The following is a 23,219-nucleotide window of genomic DNA, read 5'->3' on the forward strand; positions in this document are numbered from 1 at the left end:
TGAAGGCTAAAAGTTTTTCCCTCTCTTCTTCTCCCATTTAAAATATCATCCTTGCATCATCCAGATCTACTGTTTAGAGGGATCAAAAGCTCTTTTCCTCCTGCCTTATTCCCATCCATAGCAATATCCAGGGCCCTGAGTGCACTGCTCTCCTGTGAGAGGTAAAACTTAAATCCCTAAATCCAATGCTTGGCATAGTAACACTGCCAAAAAACTCTTTGGGGTTTTTTTGTTTGTTTGTTGGTTTTTTTTAAGTCTCTAGTACCCTAATAATGTAACTACCCTTGTTTGCTGGAGCAAAGAATCAATTATTTGGGAGATGGATTTAATTGCTTGAAAGTAACATTGCTCTGACTCACATTGTGGAAGCCCAGGCTAAGGTATTCCACTCACATAAACACCACAGGCTATGTAACTAATCCTTACTTTGGTGAAACTTCAAAGGAAAAGACACTAAATTAACATGCTACAGGGAAGCAAATACCATGGAAGGTGTAGCAAGAAAACCTGTTGGTATGATTTGGATTCTAGCACAGATTCAAAACTCAAACTATTCTGGTAGCTTAGCTACTTGTTTAATTTCTCCATGCCTTGGGTTCATAGCAGCAGAAGGGGCAAAAAAAGGAACTGTCAGGCAATAGTTAGTTGATTATATGGTACTTTGAGGTCTTCAGTCTGAGGGAGTAATGTAATAAATGCTGATGGAGCTTGTTTGTGACCAAAGTTGGAAACAGGACTAACACCAGCACTCGGCTTTGGAATATCCTGAATAAAGTTCTCCCTATAGTTTACCGTCATGTCATATGGTGGATCAGAATCCCAAATCCAAATGTTGAAGCTCTCATTCAGACTTGGACTTTGCCTATTTGATCTGTTTCTGACCACAACTAAATACATTCCCAAGCCGTCCAGTTATTAAAATAAAAAAACCCACATATAAAGGTTTCATTTAAACAAATAATGGAGTTAGTAATGGCAGTCTACAAGTCCAAAAGAGTGAATAGATTAGGATGTTATTACTTGAGGAGAATAGGCATAAAAGAGCACTTCTGGAGTACTTGCTATTGTCCAAAATATCACTGAAATTCTGATGACTAAGTACAGTCTGCTTATCTCTATTTGAAACAGTGCTGTACGGATTCATTATTTCTAAAGGTCTTCTTTCCATTTCTATATAGATATTCTCCCTTCACATTTTGAAGGTTTGAAGAAGAGGATTGTTTTTCGAGTCACACTAAGTAAACATTGAATGCATGCAGGCTTAAAACTAAAGCATGCATGTTATGTAGCAGCAATAAAAAGTGCTCGGCTTGCACGACTTATGATGCTCAAGCGTTGCCTTGTTAAAATGCCAAAAAAACTTTTTCTTTGCATTTTTTTGAAACGTAAATCTCTTCCTTTGACCCTGCAATACTTTTCTGTTTCTTTGGACAAATGATATTTATTTTACTGAACACTTTTATATTACAGATAAGGTGGATGAAATAGTACCAGTTTCCAAGCCATCAAGAATTGCAGACAATGCAACTGTGGACTCGAGAGTGGCAACTATAAAACAGAGGCCTTCTAGTAGATGTTTTCCCTCAGCTACAGATATGAATGTGAGTAGGAGCGATGAAGAGCTGCTTTCATTTCTGGAACTGGTTGGAGGGTGTCTTTTGGCTTTATAAACTCATTTTACTTTTATTATCTTGTAACTTTTAAGGCATGGTCTACTCTGCATTTCTGTTAATAGTTTTGGGACAGAACAGTCTACAAACCCCTATAAAACCTTTCTCATTATGTCCTCTTATTTATTCTGAGGCTGTCACACCAGTGGTATTTCTCCCTCAGTGTTATTCAAGCAGATGTGAATTTGAGCTGGTGAGACCCCAGCAAGTTCTGAACTTGAAGGTATCATTACAACACGAAGCCTAAGTTCAAAAAACATGCTGAAAGTCAAGGTTATGCTATTTCAGTTTCAACACCAGTGTTAATGTACCCGCACCATCCTTACTAATGTGAAAGTTTCTCCTACTGCAGGTTTTTGTTGTTCCTAATGGCATATATAATACCTCAATTAAATAATGCATGATGATTTGTAAGGGAAGAATTGGCATTAATTGTGTAGCACATATTTAAAATTAAACTCCAGAACTCTGAAATTGGATTGTTTAGTTGCAGGATTTGGTCTCACAAAACTTTTCACCTGAAAAAATAATTGGTTTGATTGCATTTTAGATATATTTTTCCCTTACCCAGCTCTCTGAAAGAGCATCAGTCCTGATGTAACAAGCACTTTCTGTTTGCAGCAGCTCAGAGTGGAAGGAAATTAAGACTATTCTAAGAGGCAGAATACAAATAGTTTTGTGATGAAAAGGAGGAACAACTGAGAACATTGGGTTTCAGGTGGCATTCCTCATCTCCCAGCTGAGATGCTGACTGCCAGTGTAACATTGTACAAGACACCTTGAGTCTATGCAAGACTCCAAGAATAGTCTGGTCTTCAGAAGTGAAGGGAGCTCACACAGAGGGAGCATTAATAGCTACAGGGTGTGTGGTTGGGTTTTTGGAATTGAATGAATTAAAATCAGTTGCTCATACTTCCATTTTCTTACAGCACTCAAAATATGCTGGAAACTTTAATATATTGCCTCGTAAATAATTTCAAGGAAATCCACTTACAACTGTGGTCATTTTGTCTTTTCTCTTCCCCTCCTTACCAAAACAACACTGATTTTGTTGTTTTCCATAGGAATTCAAAGTAAAAGGGATAATGGATTAGCAGCTATGACAGAAGAGTTATTTACATGTGAGAGAGACATTCATGCTTTAATGCTTGTGGGGTTTCTGTTTGCTTTTTTGTAGTCCATGTATGAGAGACAGGGTATTGCTGTGATGACGCCCACTGTACCAGGGAGTCCTCAAGGTCCTTTTCTGGGTATACCTCGGGGTACAATGAGGAGACAAAAATCTATAGGTAAAATGCTTCTCATGTATAGTTTGCTTGTGCATTAATCATATACTTGTAGTAACTTTGTTTCTTTCTTAAAGCATAGTCCTCCAACACCTTTGCCTCAGTGAGTGACTTTAATTTTTATACAAAGTTCACGAGAAAAGAAGTTTGTGTGTAAGGTGATGTAATTTCCACATTCTGCTTTGATGGTGGTAGCCAAGTATGGAATTATAATTTAATTGTTTTCTTTAGAATGTTACCTCTAACAAGGAAAAAAAAGATCAGTACAAGCCCTTTGCAAAGCATTAGGGCAAAATGTTACCCCTTTTTTCTTTGTTATTGAGGTAAAAGCGCTGTAATGCTGTGTAGTTTACAAAACAATCCTGTTGATCAAATGGACTAAAATTCACCCTTTTTTTCATATCAAATTATGGCAATAGAAGATTGTACAACAAAGAAAGGAAGAACAGACCAAAACAGACCAAATTTGGGTTTGCTTTTTTCTTGGTAACAATCTTAGTAGCGATTTTTATCAATTTAGAAACACATTATGCTGATGTAAAATTAGCATCCAAATTACCCCCAGTATTACGGGTTTATTTGCGTTAAAAGCTGTATTTGTAATAATATAATGTCATCCTTTGTAAGGAAACATGATTTTTGTCCCCAATAGGATCTTCACAGTCCCCTTGCCAAATTCCAAATGCATCTCAAAAATTCATTAGGTTTCCAAGTTGCATTGTTATATTCATTTTATAGAGTGCTAGAGCAAGGCAGAAGCTACTCTTCTGCACAGAACATCTTCCCTCTTCAATAATTTTCTTAGAAAATGTGCTTCTCTACTGCTGCCTTGATGATACATAAACTCCAAACATTTGCCTACACATCAGTGATCGGTTTAATTAAAACTCTGTAGCATCCTTTTCAATTCTAGCACCTGGAAGTCCAACAGGAAAGAATTCCTATGTAGAAAACCAACCAAAAGACATCCTTTAGAATTTTGCATATGCCTTGTGTCATGGGAAATGCACCCTGGCATTTTGGGTTGGATACAGAAATGATACAGTAATAATGCAGAGGGATCCCGGTCGAAGACAGTGTTTTAAATATACTTTCTCACTTTTTTAGGAATAACAGAGGAAGAACGGCAGTTTCTGGCTCCTCCTATGCTGAAGTTTACCAGAAGTCTATCAATGCCTGACACCTCTGAAGATATCCCACCACCACCACAGTCCTTACCTCCTTCACCACCACCACCTTCTCCCTCTCTGTACAATTCCCCCAAATCCCTCACAACAAGGAGCTATGGAACTATTAAACCTCCATTTAACCAGAATTCAGGTGCAAAAATTTCCTTGGTTAGGCCTGAGAGTGTGGGAACAATGATAAGGGACAAAGGGATCTATTACAGACGAGAGCTGGACCGATACTCTCTGGACTCAGAAGACCTGTATAGTCGAAGTGCCGCATCTCAGGCAAATTTCAGGAACAAGAGGGGTCAGATGCCAGAAAATCCGTATTCTGAGGTTGGGAAGATTGCAAGCAAAGCAGTTTATGTGCCAGCCAAACCAGCGAGGCGGAAGGGGATGCTGGTGAAACAATCCAACGTTGAGGACAGTCCGGAAAAGACCTGCTCTATTCCAATCCCAACAATCATTGTGAAAGAGCCATCCACCAGCAGCAGTGGGAAAAGCAGCCAAGGGAGCAGCATGGAAATCGATCCTCAGTCTTCAGAGCAACCGGGGCAGCTCCGGCCTGACGACAGCTTGGGTGTCAGCAGTCCGTTTGCAGCAGCCATTGCAGGGGCAGTGAGGGACAGGGAAAAGAGGCTGGAAGCGAGAAGGAATTCTCCAGCCTTCCTTTCCACAGACCTGGGAGATGAGGATGTTGGGCTAACCCCACCAACACCACGTATGAGGCAATCTAAGTTCACCGATGAAGTAATGTTCAGTAGTGAGGATGGTTTCAGACAGCTCATGTCGCCATCACCAATTCCTGCACCCAGAGAGCCTGAAAGTCTCTTCAATAGCAGTGAGCCCAGCAATCAGAGTGACTCAAGGACATTAAATGCCTCGTCCAAAATGAAAGGTACTGACAACAGTGCAGTGGCAGCCAAGTCCACAAACGCATCCAGCCCGGAGAGTTACGTCCACCCAGTCACAGGGAAGCTGTTGGATCCAAACTCACCACTAGCCCTTGCGCTCTCTGCCAGGGACAGAGCCATGAAAGAACAAACACAGCAGATTCCAGGCAAAGGAGACACTGTCAAAACAGACCTTAATAAACCGCTTTACATCGATACAAAGCTGAGACCCAACATGGAAACGACTTTTCCTGTTACTGCCACTGTCACGAGGCAAAACACCCGTGGCTTGTTGAGACGACAGGAGACTGAGAACAAGTATGAAACGGATGCAGGAAAAGAAAAGAAAGCTGAGGAGAAGAAGAACATGTTGATAAACATTGTGGATACCTCGCAGCAGAAGTCAGCTGGTTTGTTGATGGTTCATACCGTGGACACAGCAAAGTCGGACGATATGCCTGAAGATGAGGAGGAAAAGGAAGCTGAGAGGGAGCCATGTCCTGAAAACTCCCCACCGGAGAGGGTAGAAGGGAGCGAGGAAGTGGAAGAAAGTGAGCTGAATGCACCTGCTGCACCCGAGCCATCAGTATCTCCCTGCAAAACCATCGTGGCAGCAAGCTCTGTCGACGACCCTGTCATCCTGCCCTTCCGTATCCCCCCCCCACCCTTGGCATCTGTGGATATTGATGAAGAGTTTATGTTCACTGAGCCACTGCCCCCTCCCTTGGAGTTTGCCAACAGCTTCGATATCCCCGATGACCGCGCGGTTTCTGGGTCGGCTCTGACAGACCTGGTCGCACAGAGGAAGAATGGCACACCCTCACCCGCACCATTTGTCCCCAGCCAGCCAACAAATTCCCTAGAAAGCAAAAAGCAAGTGGGTCTTTCAAACTGTTTGCCTGCCTCCTTTCTGCCACCCCCTGACAGCTTTGATAACGTCACTGACTCTGGGATTGAGGAGGTAGACAGCCGAAGTAGTAGTGACCATCACTTAGAGACAACCAGCACTATCTCAACGGTGTCCAGCATCTCTACCTTATCTTCGGAAGGGGGGGAGAACGTGGATACTTGTACAGTCTATGCAGATGGGCAAACATTTCTGGTGGACAAACCCCCAGTACCTCCTAAGCCAAAAATGAAGCCCATAATCAACAAAAGCAATGCACTTTACAAGGACGCGCTGATCGAGGAGACTGTGGACAGCTTTGTGATCCCTCCTCCCGCTCCACCCCCACCTCCCATCACTGCCCAGCCCAACATGGCTAAAGTTGTCCCCCAAAGGACATCCAAGCTATGGGGGGATGTGCCAGAGGTGAAAAGCCCGATTCTCTCAGGCCCCAAGGCTAATGTTATTAGTGAATTGAACTCAATACTCCAGCAAATGAACAGAGAGAAATCCTCAAAGCCAGGGGAGGGATTGGAGTCACCGACCGGAACAAAGACTGCAAGTCTCAGTACAAGGTAAAAGTAATTAACCAAATAATTTCCTCAAAAAGGTTTGATTTTTTTGCCAACCCCTCACTAACTTCGCCTGTAAATCATGTAGATTAGAGGAGAGTGTAGTCTGTTCTATGTATTTGCTTAATGAATAGTCTATATCAGACAAGAATTTCTTACATTGTCAATATTTGTTTAGCCCACACCATAGGAGAGGAGTTTTCTCAGTCTTCTCCAACTTTAAAGACAGTTTGCACAAACCTTTCAGTTGTTCCAATGTAACTCACTTGCATTTCTTTTTAAGTAGTATTTTTCTCTCTCTTTTTTTTTTTTTTTTTTTTTTTTTTTAATGTGGTAATTTATTTTTCCTTCAGTCCCATAAGCTGTTTTGGCTTCAAACAGGTAAAACATGGTTTTGCCTAGGGTTCCTTCACATTCACTGTGTGGTGTCATTTGATTCATGCTGAGACCTCTCAGAATCTATTTTACTATAAAGCATAAAGGTATTTTAGAAAATTACTCATTGAAATCACTGTGAGCTGTTCGTGTTATTACTAAAAAGTTAATTTAGCATCTCTGCCACTTAGTACTAGGGGGCTTAAGTTCTGCCTTTTTCTGGTTAGTGAATAGTCCCTGATGTTCACAGGTTGAAGGTGTCCCTGGCAGGGCAGTGCAATACATTCACGTGTAAGTGGTTTCCAAAAGGTACTTAAGTGAGAAGTAACAGAAGCCAAACACCACTGGGGAAATGTACAAGTAATTTTGTGGAACATGGACATAATTTCATGAAATCCAGTCACCAAAAACAAAACAAAACAAAACACCAAAAAAACCCCACCCACCAAACAAACAAAAAAACCCAAACAAAAACAAACAGAAAGGAAAATTTTATTAGAATTATTCTGCTGGTTAATAAATAACTCAGCCTTTGAAAAGCTGCTGTACTTTGCATGCATGAAGATAGTTTGATTTTTAGGGGAAGGCTGGCTCTGTTGATTGCAAATGATTGCTCATTCAGAAAACAGTGTGATCAACAGCCTCAGCCTCAGGTATTCGTATTATTTCCTGCAAGGTGGAAGTCATCAAACTGGTGATGGGGGGTAATACAATTTTTAGAATGGAAATAGAACACTGAAATTCTGTAATTCTTGTCAGTGGCATTTGACTAACTGGAGCGGAAACTGAGTTGGCTGTACAGGAAAAAACTTCATACATGAAAAAAAATACTATTTTTGCTAGACATTGATCATGTGGTATGGTAACCACGGCAGTGTTGGATCAAGGGCTGGACTTGATGATCTCAGAGGTCTTTTCCAACCTGACTGATTCTGTGATTCTATGTTTCTTGTTAAGCCCCATGACCATGTTGCCTTTAGCTTCATATGTATAATATTATTTATCACCTTGTATTTTTAAGCTGATAGGTATTTCCAGGTTACAGTGGAGATCTTTACCATCCCTATTTTATTAGAAAATAACTGAAGCAACCAACTACAATGTACTGTAAAGATATCAAAGTATTATTATTACTGAGAGAAAAATGAAAAGTAGAAGTAAATACATTTTTTGAGAAAATATGTTTAAAAATTGTAAAAACTGGAAAAAATTAAAAACTATACCACTTCATTGGAGAAAAGCAAACTATTACATAAGGAAGAGTAGCCCCGTATGTTACATTTTAGAGAAAGATCCGACTTAGGAAAAAATCAAAAAACTCAAGGACAGAAAAGTAATATAAATTTGTAACTCTGTCCAACTCAGGTTTGGCAAATTCTTTAGTCTTCATTATGGAATACAGAGGCTCAATTTGGAAACAAAACTACCCAAAGCATTATTTCAGCATGGCTGAATCCTACTTCTTTCCTGAAAAGTGAAAGCAAACAGACATCTTTGCAAATCAGAGAGAGGATCCTGGGATGTAACAATGCCAAGAGCTATGAGGGAATAAATAGGATAAATTGGCAGTGGCACAGAGCAGCAAAACTCTTGGCTGCCATTTGGCTGTGGGAGAAAACAGAATTCCTGGTGGGAACAGGAGGAAAGAGAGCTGTATTTTGTTCCCTTCTGTTTTCTAAATTGCTGTGATTACGTTATTTTTTAATTGTGAGGTTAACTGAAGATGCTAAAACGATCAGAAAAGGTTATTTAGGATCTCTTTTTTAAGTGAAATGATATGCAGGAGCTAGCAGAGGAGAACCAGCTACCCACAGATATTAAAAGTATGTTTGGAAAGGTGCTGCAGGCAATTACTTTTCATCTCAACAAGAATGAGGTAGAGAAATGGAAATGCAGAAGATCAGCTGTAGATTCAGAACCCACCCCCTGGAGCCACGCAGGACCTTCCCCTCTCCCTGTGCAAAACCATCCCCACATGCCAGGGGTGGATGAGAGAGGATCGATTTCTCAGACTGATAAAGAGTGTGAAAGAGGGAGCAGCATAAGCCATTGATGCTTGGTAAATGCCTTTTTTTTTTTTTACTGCTTTTACTCCTGCCTTGTCTTTTAAAAGTTAAATAAATTACAGCCTTTCTAGCCCATTTGCACAACTGACACAATTTTTTTACAAAGCTGTCAAATATTATGACCAAGGAATACCACCTTGTGAAAATTTCAAGTATGAAAGCTAATATTTAAATTTTAAAGGTAAAATTCCTAGAATTTCTTGGGTTTTTTTTCTTTTAGACTGTAAAGCCTATGACAGCCAATTGCAGAGCTTGCAGCCCTTCCCTGTGAGGTTGCATTAGAAAGGGAGAAAGGAATTTTAGCTCATGAAAAGCATGGATTCTGCTAAATTAAAGAACAACTCGTTAGCTGTGCTAAAGGAAAAATGATAAAAAATGAGTATGCCTGTTCCCATCCCTTAGCCAAAGAGAGGGATTGGGAAGTGTTATAAATAGGAACAACGTTCATAGGCTTGCTTGGGTGATGTTCACAGCACAAGCAGCCTGATGAAATTAAAAACATATATTTGCTTATTGGCCCATACATGAAGTTATAGACTGGAATTTCCAGAGCGGAATACTAAATATCCCTAAAAATCCCTTTTGCACAGCCTTTTGCACAGTAGATGCACAGCTGTGGTTCACTCACAGCAATTGCCCTGTTAGGGTTGTACAGGGGTGAATTAAACTGTAGATAGCTCTTGCCACAGAAACCCATAAAAATATCTTTTTTTGAGGATTAGGAAGAGATCATCCTACAGTACAGAGCAGCATTTCTCAATTATTACATTACATACAGCAAGAATAAACTTGCTTTTATTCTCTGCACATGGGTTTAGCAGTAATTTTACACAGTTTTATTTATAGTTTTCCGTGGTTCTTGTGGAGACACCGAGTTTCAAGATTTTTAAATAGAGCCTGGAAACGTTTGGCTGGAAACCATCTGCTTCTCAGTGGCAGTGACCAGCCACAGGATAGAAAAGAGGAGTCTGGTAGGAGAAGGAAAAGGAGGAAGAAGCGAGAGGATGTGCTTGCTTACTTTGTACTAATAAAAGCATAGTTTGGTCAGAAGATTTGAGAACAGAGATTCCACTCCCAATTTTGGCCATCATTTGCTTTAAAAAATTTAAGAAATTATGGCCATAGATAGAGATTTTAATCTGGTGTCTCTGCGTAGTCAGGTCCCAATATCTGACCATCACTCCCTCCAGTTTTCCTCATCTTGCCTTACAGAAAACGTTGATGGTTGTTTGAATATGGGACTCTGTTTGACCCAAACACCTGGAACTAAAGCCCCAGTGATGAACTCTGGTTGTGATTCCTGTGTTGAAATTTGGACATGCTCATGTGCAGCTCTGGGAAGACCTAGGGAGGGAACACCTGCCTTGGCAGGTGACGCTCTGCTCTCAGCAAGGACAGAACGTGTAGTGTCGACCGTGGTGCTAGAAATACAGTTGTGCTATGAATTCACTCAAGAGACTACTGGCTTTTACAAGGAGCTGATAAAAGAACTGAGGACAAGAGAAAGGCGGGGTTTTTATCAGGTGAAGGGAGGAGTGCTGGCTCTGTCTGTGAACCCGGCAGTTGCGTAGCAACGTGGTGATCAAGTGCAAGCCTGTGAGATCCGCTGAATAATGTCAGCGTGATTAACACAGGATAGACTCTGTGGCTGCTGGGGAGAGAAAACACAGCCCCCAGTGAAAACAGCATCCTGGCTCCACGTATTAATAAAGAATAATACAACAACTGCTGCTGCTCCCTCCCAGCACTGGTACCAAAATGATCGGTAGCTTTGCCACAGGGAGAAACAATTTCTAGTTCAAACGGTGCTTGTATTCCTCTGGCTGTGTTTGCACAATGTGCCTGTGGCCTCTGGGGCGAGATGGCATCACTCCTGGTAGTGGGAAATGCTCATTATAAATATGGAGTCGTGGAGGACGCTTAACCAGGCGGAATTGAGTCCTCTAAGAAAAATAACCTGTATTGTGTTGGAATAACAAGTATTAAAAGTGGAACTGTCCTTGGACAGTGGTTTTGGCCATCTCTGAATTATTTTTTTCTTGAGTATCTGAAAAAGTTCCAGTTCTTTTCACAAACAGATAAGGCAGAACTGAACTTAGAAGCAAGTCCTGCTTAGCAGCAAATCCAAGGACTGATCCTACAGTGGTTTGTTTTAAAGGATGTCTGGGTCTTGCAATTGATGAAATAGGTGGTATAGTTCTCAAGCCTTGATTTTTCACTCAGCTGCTTTCTCAGTAGACTCATTTCATGTTGTTAACCATTTCTCAACCACTTTCACAGAATTGCTTGCTTTGTCAGTAATTTCTGCAATTTCAGTCATTCCATTTTGTCATTTTTATTTGCTGTCATGACTGCTGTTGTCAGAGGAGGGTCATGCTGAAGTGCCATGGAAGTAAGTGCCGACCATAAAGCATAGAGTATTCTATATTGTACATTCTGCTTCTTTTTAACTCATTGTTATTGCATTTTAGTGACTTTGGTGTTGACTTCATTACTCAGTGCAATGTGGATTAGATCATCTAATCCAGAAATGGTATTCATCCTAAAAACAGGAGTAGGATGTCATTTCAAGGTGAAATAAAAGCCGCATTCATCCAAGAAGTATTCAGAAAATTTTTAATAACATGAACATGTAAGAAAAGATTCCTGAACACGTAAAGGGGTGTGAATTTTCAAAGGTGCTCAAATTCTGCTGGATTTTTGAAGATGTAGGGATGGGAAGGGATGATTACTGCAGTTTTGTACACCAGTGTGAGGCTAAAAGTAAAGACAAACCATCCCTTGATATCATTAAGTTGTCACTGTTGAACCTTTTCTCCCTGGAGTCTGTGGGATTTCTCCCCCTTTCCCCTTCCAGCTCCCCTTTTCCCTGCCACTCTGGAAGGAGAGAGGGCTGGGACTGTGCCCCTCATCAGCAGCCTCCCTTTTCTTCTGATTTCCAGACCGCTGTGTTATTCGCATGGAAACTCTGGAACAGACAGGCTCCTACAGACCCTCCTGATTATTCTTCCCTCCAACTGCACAGCGTTGTTACTCTCAACAGACACCAAACATCTCTCAATTCTTCTCCCTAAAATAACACCATTATGAGAAGCTCTGTATCCTGCCAGTCATCATGTCAGCCCTTGTTCTTCATCTTCCCCCAAAACAGACAATTATTGTCTTACTTTCCTACCATACAATTTTCCCTTGACAGTCCAAAAAGAAAGTAAAAATACTAGGAGAGATGAAGGCGAAGTTTGGGGTTTGTGTGGTCTCAAAAATCAGAGAAGTTAATTTCTCTCAGTACCTCTGTGATGGACCCACTTGTTGCTTCTCTTGGTTGTTAAGATATATTTTCTCTGGTAGAATGGAAGAACTGTGTCAGAACCAGCAAGTCTTTTGGCAAGTTGCAGGATAAAACAGCTCCCATGAGCTGAGCATGATGTTTTTTGGGGTTTTTCCATGGGAGCTGCCCCACCATACCCTCTTTCACTGATTTGCTTCTGATATTAAGTTAACAGTAAATTTGAATCCTGCAAATATAATTTAAAATTTAAAATAATTTCTTGCCTACGAGCTGCGTTGATGGCTTTTATACTTGGTGACACATAGGTTATATATTTTGATTTTAATATGAGGCAACATAATGGGCATTGCAATCAGTGCAGTCTCACAGCAGCAAATGTTTATAAATTACTACCATATGCTGATTCTAACAGAGCAAATTTTATTTAAAATAATTATCAGACTTTTCACCTTTTTTAAAATGAAATTTGGGGTTTGGCAGGTTTAATATGGATTTAATGTGTTTAGGATAACAGATGATCAAATAAGGCATAAGAAATTACTCCTATTGAAAATCTGGAAAACCCATAAGGCAGCAAACCATGCCTGCTCTCCAGCTGGAATGTGCTTGCTCCTTCTTGACCAGGATACAAATCAACCAGAAAATGCAAGACAGATGATGGTTTCAAGGCTGTGTCTGCACCACAGATTGTACTGGAGATGTTCTAAATTATAATTTAGGAGGCATAGAAGTTACATAAATATCCTTGTTTTTTCCCTTGGGTTACAATTACAGTGCAACAGTCTCTATAACATGCTGGAGTTGATATGGCAGGTTAAAAAAGGAGGAAAAGAATGAAAAAAGTAATCTCAGAATTAAAGGCTTGGAAGTGAAAGCCTGGAAGTGCCACTGTGGGCTTCAGCAGACTTTTGGACCTTCACTTGAGGGCTGTGCTGGGAGCAGAGCTGTCTGAAGCGCAGCAGCTGGGAACTGAGCACAATCTCACTCTTGCAGGTTGCTGAATAATTTTGGAGGCAGCAGTGACCTCAAGTTGCTGTGCTTAAAACTTTGTCCTTAGACAGGAGAGCTGCTGCAGCCGTGGGAACACAGACCCACAGACTTGTTCCACGTTCCCAAGTGTGTAGGAGAGCTAATAACCTCCTTGAAAAGGGGGTGTTGCTGTAGGATTGAGACTGTCTATGTTAAAGAAATGCTCCTGAGCATTTGGATAAAAGGGTTAATTTTAGAAGAGCTGCACAACTCACATGGTAAACTGAGCTGGTATTGAAACGTCATGGATCAGCTAAAATAAACAAAATTCTTATCTCTGCTCCAGAGTTTTACTGTGATGGTCAGCAGTCCTCAGCCTATGGCTTGAAAAAAGGAAGATGCCCCTGGATCTGCTGCTGCTTCCAGCCATGTGAAGCCACCACTTTGATCCAGGCTGACAGAAGGCAAAGGACCACACAGCCTGGGTTGCTTTGCTCACCCAGTATTCCTGCCCATGGGGCTGGAAAGGGTAGAGAACACTAGCTAAGGAATGCTTAAAATAAGAACACACGCTTTGGGGGAGTTTGATTTAGTTTAATATGCTTTATTTAAAGGAACAGTGACAGTGATTTCCTGAACGGGGATGAACAGGGAGTCTATAGGAGGAAAAATAGAAGAGAACCAGCAAAACTGAGTTACAAAGCAGAAGGTGTACACTGAGTCTGTAGCTGTAAGTCAATTAAAAAAAATTATCTTTCATGATCTAGCATAAACGAAGATGGATTTTCATCATCCATTTGATGTTGCCACGATGGGGGTGAATGCAAAACCATAATTGCTATTACTTGCAAGACAGGAAAGTAAAGTAGAAGGGTGATTGCAGGTAAAGATCAGGTATTCATTTCCACATTTTTACAAAGCTCATTCTGCTTTTCTTGCCGTCACTACCCCAGCCTTTTTCAAAGCAGGCTTTTTTTTGACTTAAAATTATATCATGCCTTAGTAATTAATGTGAGACTCCTCATGCTAAGGTAAAGTAGGTAGAAATAGCTTGCTTCCCTTGGTTAGTAGGATATAATAGTTTCTTGCCATAGAGTTTATATTTGTAGGAATGCTTAGCTCCAGCGCTAGAAGACAATGAGAGCCATTAAGCTCTGAAAAATCACAGGAAACAGTCAAAACCTTGCCAAGTGTTTCCTTTCTTTGTCAAATTACAAAGCCACAAGTGCCAGAAGTGTTGTTCCTACTGAGGTTTAAGCAAAGTACCAATCTTTCAGAAAGATCCCCCTGTTCCCATTGAAGTATATGGAACAACCTGTGCAAATCAGTGGGATTGTTCCTGTGAATAAAATGTATGTGCTCCAAGAAATTATTCTTAGCGCTTTTCTAATAACATGGTGTTGGAGCTTTGTTTGAATGGACTCCCCATGTCAGGAGCGTGTGCTGGGAATGTTGGAGTGGCAGTGCTGCAGTTACCTGGTGTCTGGGATGGTTCGTTGTGTGCCAGAGCCCCAGAGGGCATGCAGGGAGCGTGTGGCTGTCAGAGCTCACCACAGCCAGCAGCCAAGCAAGAAATCACTGAAGGAGGTCTCCAATTCAGGGCTTTTGGGGCTGCAGTGTGAGAGAAAGGGATTAATAACCTCACTTTTATCAATGCCGCGGGTGAGCTGCCTATGTTTTTTCATTTTGGTGATGGATTGTACGTCCCAAGGGGAACAGGTTAGGGTAGGTGGCGAAGAAGTGCTGGCACCACCATCTTTTTTAAAATTTTAACCACTCTTCTAGGCAGAATGTGGGTGACTAAAGCCAAGTTGCCCCGCCTTCCCAACTACATGGCACTGGGGAACAGACCCAGTGAGGCAGAATGACCCTGTGTGCCACATCTCCCTTCCCAGCAGTCCCAATGTTCTGCTGGCAGGAGAAAAGCCACCACGATTACTCAGGGCAGAGGAACAAAAAAGGGTCTCTCATTATACAGCCCATTTAGTGGTGGGGGGACATACCTCAGAGAGAACAGAGGTGGACTTTGCCCCCTGCTGTGTGGATCATTTTTGGTGTTTCATTTGGTGGCAATTAACACAAAAGGTTTAAGCAGTGACTTAGGAGTAAGACCACAGTTTCTTTAATACCAGCACTTTTTAACTGTAGGGGTTCCAGAATCCTGGTCTTCCTTTCGTTTCATAAGCTCTTTTCTGTACAGCAGTGAATCTGCAGGATCAGTGGAAGCATTTGTATGTGACATCATGCACTCAAGTCATCTTCAGTTCTGCCCAGGCAGGACATGTCAGGCCTGAGGGCAATGTGGCACTCAAGAACAGAGGGCTTCAGTCAGGGCCTGGAGTGGAAATCTCACTACAGCATCAGCCAGATCATCCCCTGGAGTCCATGGCATTGCTTCAAGGATAAATAAATCCCTCCTTTGGCCTGCAAGTGCTTTAAATTAGTTGTCTGAAGGTTTTCCCAGTTGGCAGGATATTTTTGAAGTAAAAAACTCTGGAGCTTAAGGCGCTTAAGAGTTCTGTGGAAGGTCCTGAAGAGCACACGCACTGACTGGCAGACCCTTCTCATGGGAATGAGGGCTGTGGGGTTAAACATTTTGTGATATGAACAGACCCAAACCTTCTAAATTTGCTTCTGTAGCCACCAGGCAAAAGCAGACCTGCTTATTCCTTCACCCACCCTGTCAGCCTGGGTGTCAGAGCAAGCCTTTCATGCCTGCTTAGTTTGTAATCTGAAATTCATTTTCTTTAGTCAAAACTTGATCACAACTACATCACCTTTGGGCATGCGCAGTAGCAAGGATTTTGTCTCCTTAATTTTGTAGTGCAACTGCCAAAGTATAATTTCTGTGTAGAATGAAATGGTCACAAAGTCTTTTTAGGAACCCTAGAGGGAGTGTTTCATGTTTAAAGCACAAAAAGTCCAGCTGAATAGAAAGGGAAGTAAGAGGAGCTTGTGGGGCATGTTCAGTGAACAAATGGGACTATAAACATACCCTAAAGTACAAACAGACTGTAAAATTCACTGGGTAGATGCCCAAAGATCCAACGTCCATTGCTTCTGAAACTTTCTACAACTATCATTAACTATGTTATATGTAAAACCAGTGGGTTAAAGCTGAACTGAAGGATCCCAGCCCTCCACATGATGAAGGGAAGGTCAACTCCTGATCACACTTCACAGGGAGCACAAGAGTTTGATCCACTTGGTGTTTCTTATTTAACCAGGAGTTAATTTGGTGTGGCCTCAAAGAGGAAGAATTTGCTCTGGGAGGTGTTTTTCTGAACTCATAAGTAAAGGTTTTGTTTTGAACTATTGCTTACCATTGGTTGTTATTTTCTGGGGAAGATTTCATAATATAGTTTTTTATACTTTTAACTCATTAAAAAACGGAAATATTTGAGCATTCCCATGCAGTAAGTACCACGTGTTGAGCCTTGCAGCTGCTGGCTGCCAGATCTAACTCTCCCTTTCTGTTTGCAATTGCAGGAGCACGGAAGTCATGAGTACTGTCTCAGGTACACGAAGTACAACAATCACTTTCACTGTCCGACCAGGAGCCAGCCAGCCGATCACACTGCAGAGCAGGTCCCCAGACTATGACAGTAGGACCTCAGGAGCAAGACATGCTCCAAGCCCTGTGGTTTCACCAACAGAGATTAATAAAGACATCATACCTGCCTCTCTGACTGCTTCTGCTTCAGCTTCATCTCCTTCTCCAACTCTGTCTGATGTATTTAGCCTACCCAGCCAGCCCCCTTCTGGGGACTTATTTGGCTTGACCACAGGGCGCAGCAGGTCTCCTTCTCCCTCAATATTACAACAGCCAATCTCAAATAAGCCTTTTACAACTAAGCCTGTCCACCTGTGGACTAAACCAGATGTGGCAGATTGGTTGGAAAGTCTAAACTTAGGTGAACATAAAGAAACATTTATGGACAATGAAATAGATGGCACACATTTACCAAATCTACAGAAGGAAGATCTGATAGACCTTGGAGTGACTAGAGTTGGGCACAGAATGAACATAGAAAGAGCTTTGAAGCAGCTGCTGGACAGATAAGAATAGCTATTTCGCCTCACAAACTTCTGTTGATAACTAGAGATGGGCTGGTACTGACATACCCCAAATGCCTTGTGTGTCTGCGAGTGCCAGCAAAACTGGGGGGTGGGGAGGGGGAAAACAGTTGAATTCCTGGTACTCAGGTGATGCAGACTGTATGCTACATGCCCAAACACAAATCTAAAGATGTTAAAGAAGTGGGGCCATTTTATTTCTAAGTTGTGGGGAGATATGAGAGAGAGATGATTGTTAACTTCAAAAATACTATCTCTTGATGCGTTTTGCTGGGACTGTGGCAAACTGCTTTTCTTTCCATTTTGAATTGCAAACATTTCAGGGCTTTTTTTATTGAAAAAAAAAAAAAGAAAAAAACCCACAAAAAATAATTGAATTTTATTTTTTTCTCTTCTTGACCTTCAGTCTCCGAGTAGGCTTCCTTCCCCAGTCCTTGGCTCATTTTAAGAGGACAGGTTGCTTCATTACCATTCAAACCCAGTTATTTTAAGAGCAGAGGCACGATTCTGAGACGGGTGCAGGAGTCAGGAGTTCATGTTACTTTTTTTTATGGTTTAGCTTTCTTATTTGTTGGCAGTGAAGCTGGTTGTTCTGCTGGAAGTAGTTCAAAGGTAACCTTGCTCTGTTTTACCTGGTATTTCTTTATTTCTGCAGTTATATTTCGGACTCTTCCAAGGTGGCAGAACAAGTTCAATATATGCTCCATTGACCTGACCTGTAAGACAATGCAGATATTGCATTAAACCCAGGGAGGGATGCACACTTAGAGGTACAACAAAATGAAGCTAGTTTGAACCTGAGACCACCAGTTTTCAACCAGCTAAACCACTGCTAAGTCACAAAGTGAACTCCACAAGGCAGGAAAAATGTGGTGTCACGTGCAGACACTCAAATATGCTGGGCACTGAGAGGTGCTGTTTAATTCAGTGAGTGGTAAGTGCTTAGTTATTTTCAACAGCAGACCAAAAAACAAGGAAAAAGACAGATGAATGTTCCCATTGAAGTCAGTGGGAAGAGTGCCAGTATTTTAAGTGAGAGAGGGAATTCAGCCTGTGAGAAATCAAAATATTTCAACTTGTTAAAAAAAAAAAAAAAAAAAAAAGGCGAAAGAGTGACGCCAAGATGGAAAGAGGTGTAGAATGTCTCAGGATGCATGTGTTCCAAGAGCCCAGGAGGTTTGGGGAGGGCCCCAATGTCTCATTTTATCACTGTTAACAGCTATTGGATTCTTGACAGGCACAGGCTGGGTGTTGTGGGGAGCTGGACACTGCCCATCCTTTCTTTGGCAGGAGAGGTGTGTTCACCCTGCCAGAAACCAGGGCTGGGTGCTGGGGGCAGAGAGAGCTTTCCAGGAGACTTCAGTTCAGCAGAGGAAAAACACCCACATTTGGTTCACAGAACTTTTTTAAAAAATTTCTCTTTTATTTTTCTGACATAAATTTTAAAGTTAACAAGTCTCTCTCTGCATGTTTGGACTCCCCTTCTAATTAACACCTCTGAATATCTGTGAGTTTTGTAGGTCTTTATGGACAGAATATTCAAGATGTTCAAGGTGGGTAAATTGATTGTGGATGGCTAAACTGCCTACCTACCATACTTTCAGGTTCTCTTACATTTTACAAGGTACCTGACTTTCTTTCCTTGATATGGTCCAGCCTATCTCTAATTTTTTTATTGTGATTATTTTTTGCTCACAAACAAATGTGTAATTAGGTCTGCAACAGCCCTAGTATGAGTACATAAAGTTTAGCATTTTAAATATCTTTCTTTACTGCAAGTTTAAATAGTTGTACAGATAGTTTATAAGCACAATATTTTAAGAAAATAAGTGGCTGGTCTACTGGGCAGCCTTTGTGCCACTTCAGTGCTAGGAAGTTAAAAATAACAACAACAAAAACAAAACAAAAACAAAACAAAAAAAACACAAAGAAAAAAAAACAAAAAAAAACTTTTTGTGGTTTACTACTATTTCTGTGGAATAATTACAAAGTCTTGACCTTTTTAAAATCAACCTCATTTGGATGCATCTGAACCAGCAGAGCTGTGTTATATTTTCTATCTTTGCTAGAACTTCTACAGAGGAGGATGAATATTTCTTCAAAAGTGGTTACAGTTACCAACGCATTGGATACTCACAAAAAGCAACTTATTTACCCTCCTGTCCCCTTTATGGAACAAATATTTTGACTTAACATCTCTTACTATGCTATATTTGTATTTCAAAGTTCCAAGGAACCTTGTAATAAAAAAAAAGAAGTACTAAGGCATTTTCCTTCCAAGAGTACTGACTTTTTCCATAGGTGGTGTAGAAAATGGCAGTTCCACGTAGATAGTTGATGCAGGCAACTTGAGGCCATCGCATACTTTAAGAAGTGAAAAAAATGGTAATTTAGCCATCTTTGTCTTCCATTTGGTGATATGACAGAATTCAGTAAATAAACCATTAATGCCATGCTCTTGTATTTTTTTTTTGTTTTGTTTGTTTGGTTGGTTTGGTTTTGTTTTGTTTCTTTGGGTACCGTTGCTATTACCTCTATAACATGTGCCAGAAATACATTAGAGAATAATGGTAGTAATAGAAAATTTAGAAGTTGACTTTTAAGCTGCTTTTGAATCACAACCTTCTTGGTGAATTTCTGTTGAACAAGTGCTGACACACCCTTTAAATTCCAGCTGACATCATCCCTTTCTTACACAGGTGTGTTTCTTGCTCTCATGCATCTTTTCAGGTACTGAAAGAGTAGGTGCAATGCAAGGAGTAGAAAAGAGGTTGAACAGGTTAAAGAGCCAACAAAAGAGTTGATTTTTTACGCGGTGTCTCACAAAGTGAAGGTGAGGAGACCTGAGAGGACCTACTTTCACCACTAAAATACACCTCTGCCAAGATGAATTGGTCTCTAACTGGGAGATGGTTTGGCTACAGAAAGCAATAGTAACAGATAACGACATCCCCTCCGAGTGTTCTCACCAGTCTGGAAATGTTGGGGGGGAGGAGAGAAGACCCATTTCTTTCATGCTACTTTGATAGTGAAAAACAAGTCGTTAGAGGTCTATGATATTCTGGGTTTTAGGATCAACTTTTGTTTATATACTGTAATTTAAATAAATTGCATTTACATGCCTAGTTTCTGTAATATTTGTGTATACAATACCAAAATCTTACAAGATGTAAATTGTGTATAACTGCACAGACTCCTTGCCCTAGGTGTCTGAGAACATTTTAAGTTTAATTCATATATTATAAAATGACTAGATGTGACTGTTGATTTACAGAATTTACATATCACAAAAAGTTAATTATTTGTGGTATTTAAGTTAATAAAAAAATAGTGATTTCTTTTTCTTTTCTCTCAGTTCTTAAAAAGCATTACCCAGTCGATCTGGCGATGATTATGTGTATGAGCCACAAATACTGATAGTTTTTCCATTACATTTTTTCTTTTCTTTTCTAGATATTAATATGTTTCTCGCTATAGTTTGTGTAACAACTTGTGTTCACGTTATCTATGTTGCTGTAATTTTTGTGCTTTAATTCCTCTTATTTCAACTGATTAAAAAAATCAAGCTCCTGTAACTTGCACTTTTCCCCAATCCTTAATACTCTTGTATGGCAACCAAAATTACTGTAAGAAATAAATATAATATTGCACTAAGGTTGTGGTTCTGATTGCAAACAGAGAACACTGTCTGGATTTTTATTAAAAAAAAAAAGTTGCCAAAAAACTTGCAATTTGTTTTGAAAATGCATAAAATGCTTTAACGAAATGTAGGTAGAATTAATGGGAAATAATTGATTTATCATTGGGAAAAAGCGTTTCCTGTTTATTTCTTCTTTTTGGTTAAAGCATTTTTTATGCTGAATGTTCATTTACTGAATTTCAGGTTCATGATTGAAGTTTGGAAAGTAAAAAAATTTGGGAAGAGGTAGAAAACTTCATATCTATTTGCCTTAAGGTGGATTTGGAATAATCATGGAATGTTCTTTGTCCTGGCTGAGCGTGGGGTGGGGATGCATGCCCTGAACTGAGTGCTACTGGTCCTCTTCTGGGGCTGTTCTGCAATTTAAAAAGGCACTGAAAAGTGGGATACTACTTTTTTTTTTTTCTTTTTTCTTTTTCCTTTTTTCTTTTTTCTTTTTTCTTTTTTCTTTTTGAGGACCTGGAGATATTGTAGGGCAGAGCAGCTTTCCAGAGGAGAAAAGGGAACAGTGCTCCTTGTCCAGCTTTGTGCATCTTGTGACTTAAAAACTGTACCAGTGGGGTCTGTTTGTTACTATGAATAAACAAGGCTCCAAATGGAAATCCGGAAAATGGAATACAGTCCAAATGGAAAAAAAAGAAAAAATATAAGGAAACAATTCACATCTTTTGGCTTAAGTTAAAAATTTGTTTTTCTATCTTTAAATGGTGATGCAATGAAGAATATTTTTTATTTTTATTTTCTAAGATATTGGAATAAATGCCTAGAACTGTTACCATTTGGTTTCATATGTTCCTTAACTATTATTCACTTCTCAGATGTTGTTCTACTTCATAATTTTTGTAGCTACCTGTTACTTCTCTCATAATTCTCCCAACAACAATCACTTGGCAGCTTGGTTTTGTTAAAAACACAGAAGAAAATCAGCCTGTGGGGGTTCTTTTTATTTATTTATTTCAGGTACTGTGGCAATCCAGTGCTAAACATCATTGTATCTAAATAAAGTCAGGTATTTACAGTGCAAAACAAAGAATGATTTGCAATCATTTGTCTCTGCTTGTTGGCCAAAGAAATGAGAAGAGTTGATCATTGCTGTCCTTGTGTACATTGTATCAATGTGTTATGTTCTGTTTTATTCTTTGCTTTGGGCATTTTTCTGAATTTTTTTCCTGTATTTTTTCTGCGTTTTGTGAACTTTCATTCCTTTTGTCCTTTGATGGGCCATCCAGAATACCACGATTGTAACAATACTTGGGAATGTGTGTTTAAAAAAAAAACAAAACAAAACAAAACCAAAATTGTGTGTGCCTTATAATTTCCAACCTGGATCAGCTACACTGTATTTAACATAAAAAAGCTTTATCTTCAAGGTGCTTTAGTACCTGACAGAGTGTGCAGTGCTGGGGTTTGGAGGGAGCAGTTTGTGTTGCTGCATTAGGAAAAACAGATGAACTTAATTGGTTTATGTCTTATTTTGCTACATTTTTTGGCATGACAAGCCTGATTTTAAGCCTTCTATTCAAATCAAGTAAATGGGGGGAGAGTGAAATGAGACTGTTATTTTTAGGTTGTTTATTGCCATAAATACTTGGTTATTGGTGTAGTTGACACGTGCTGTGTTTCACAGACGAGGTAACAATACTAAATAAACCGAGTGGACTTAAGGCTGTTAAATCTGCACCAAACTGGTTCTATACCACTGACATCTAGTGGATGGAGTCTGATGGACATTGTCTCAGAGCAATATAAGAGCTTTTACAATATTTCTTTCTTTTCAACAACTGTCATTCTTTCTATGAGAAATAATTTCAGAAGATTTTTGTATTATTATTTAGGTTGGCCTCCATATGTGAGTCATAAAAAGGCTGACCGTATAATCACACGAATTATACATGAACGAGAAGTCTTTAAAGAGCTGTAAATGTGTTTTCTAGTCTATGTGTGCTTCTGTTTCCTCCGTTTTATGTTTTGAATGTGAGCATCTCCATGTGATCCTTCATCTGCATCCAGCACGTTTTTTATTGGGAATATGTTTTTTTGTCTCCAGTACTGTAAATCTCGGACTGTTTTGACCAATTCCTGACATTGCAATCTGATGAACAGCAGCTCGTTTAGCTCCGAACTGCAAAAGAGAGCGAGGCCTTTATATCAGGAAGCAGTTCAGAACACAAAGGGGGTTTATTTTCCCAGAGGTACTTGCAGAGTTTGGTTTCTCCAGTAAAATTTGAGTTTTTTTCCTCAGGACTGATGCTGGGAGGAATACATGC

The 23,219-nt window shown here is 40.1% G+C and overlaps 1 protein-coding gene across 1 annotated transcript in view; it reads left to right on the top strand.

The window, feature by feature from the left end:
• Positions 1-20,906, top strand: part of SHANK2 (SH3 and multiple ankyrin repeat domains 2) — a 297,119-nt gene extending 276,213 nt beyond the window's left edge. Inside the window, 5 exon segments of the mRNA XM_050334887.1 lie at positions 1,179-1,238; positions 1,471-1,601; positions 2,848-2,959; positions 4,064-6,479; positions 16,665-20,906. Coding sequence (XP_050190844.1) covers positions 1,179-1,238; positions 1,471-1,601; positions 2,848-2,959; positions 4,064-6,479; positions 16,665-17,238 — 3,293 coding nt within the window. The 3' untranslated portion in view covers positions 17,239-20,906.
• The last annotated feature ends 2,313 nt before the right edge of the window (positions 20,907-23,219 follow it).

Source organism: Myiozetetes cayanensis, unplaced genomic scaffold (genome assembly GCF_022539395.1).
Source record: "Myiozetetes cayanensis isolate MyiCay16 unplaced genomic scaffold, myiCay2020 scf6-25, whole genome shotgun sequence".
NCBI classification, from domain to species: domain Eukaryota; kingdom Metazoa; phylum Chordata; class Aves; order Passeriformes; family Tyrannidae; genus Myiozetetes; species Myiozetetes cayanensis.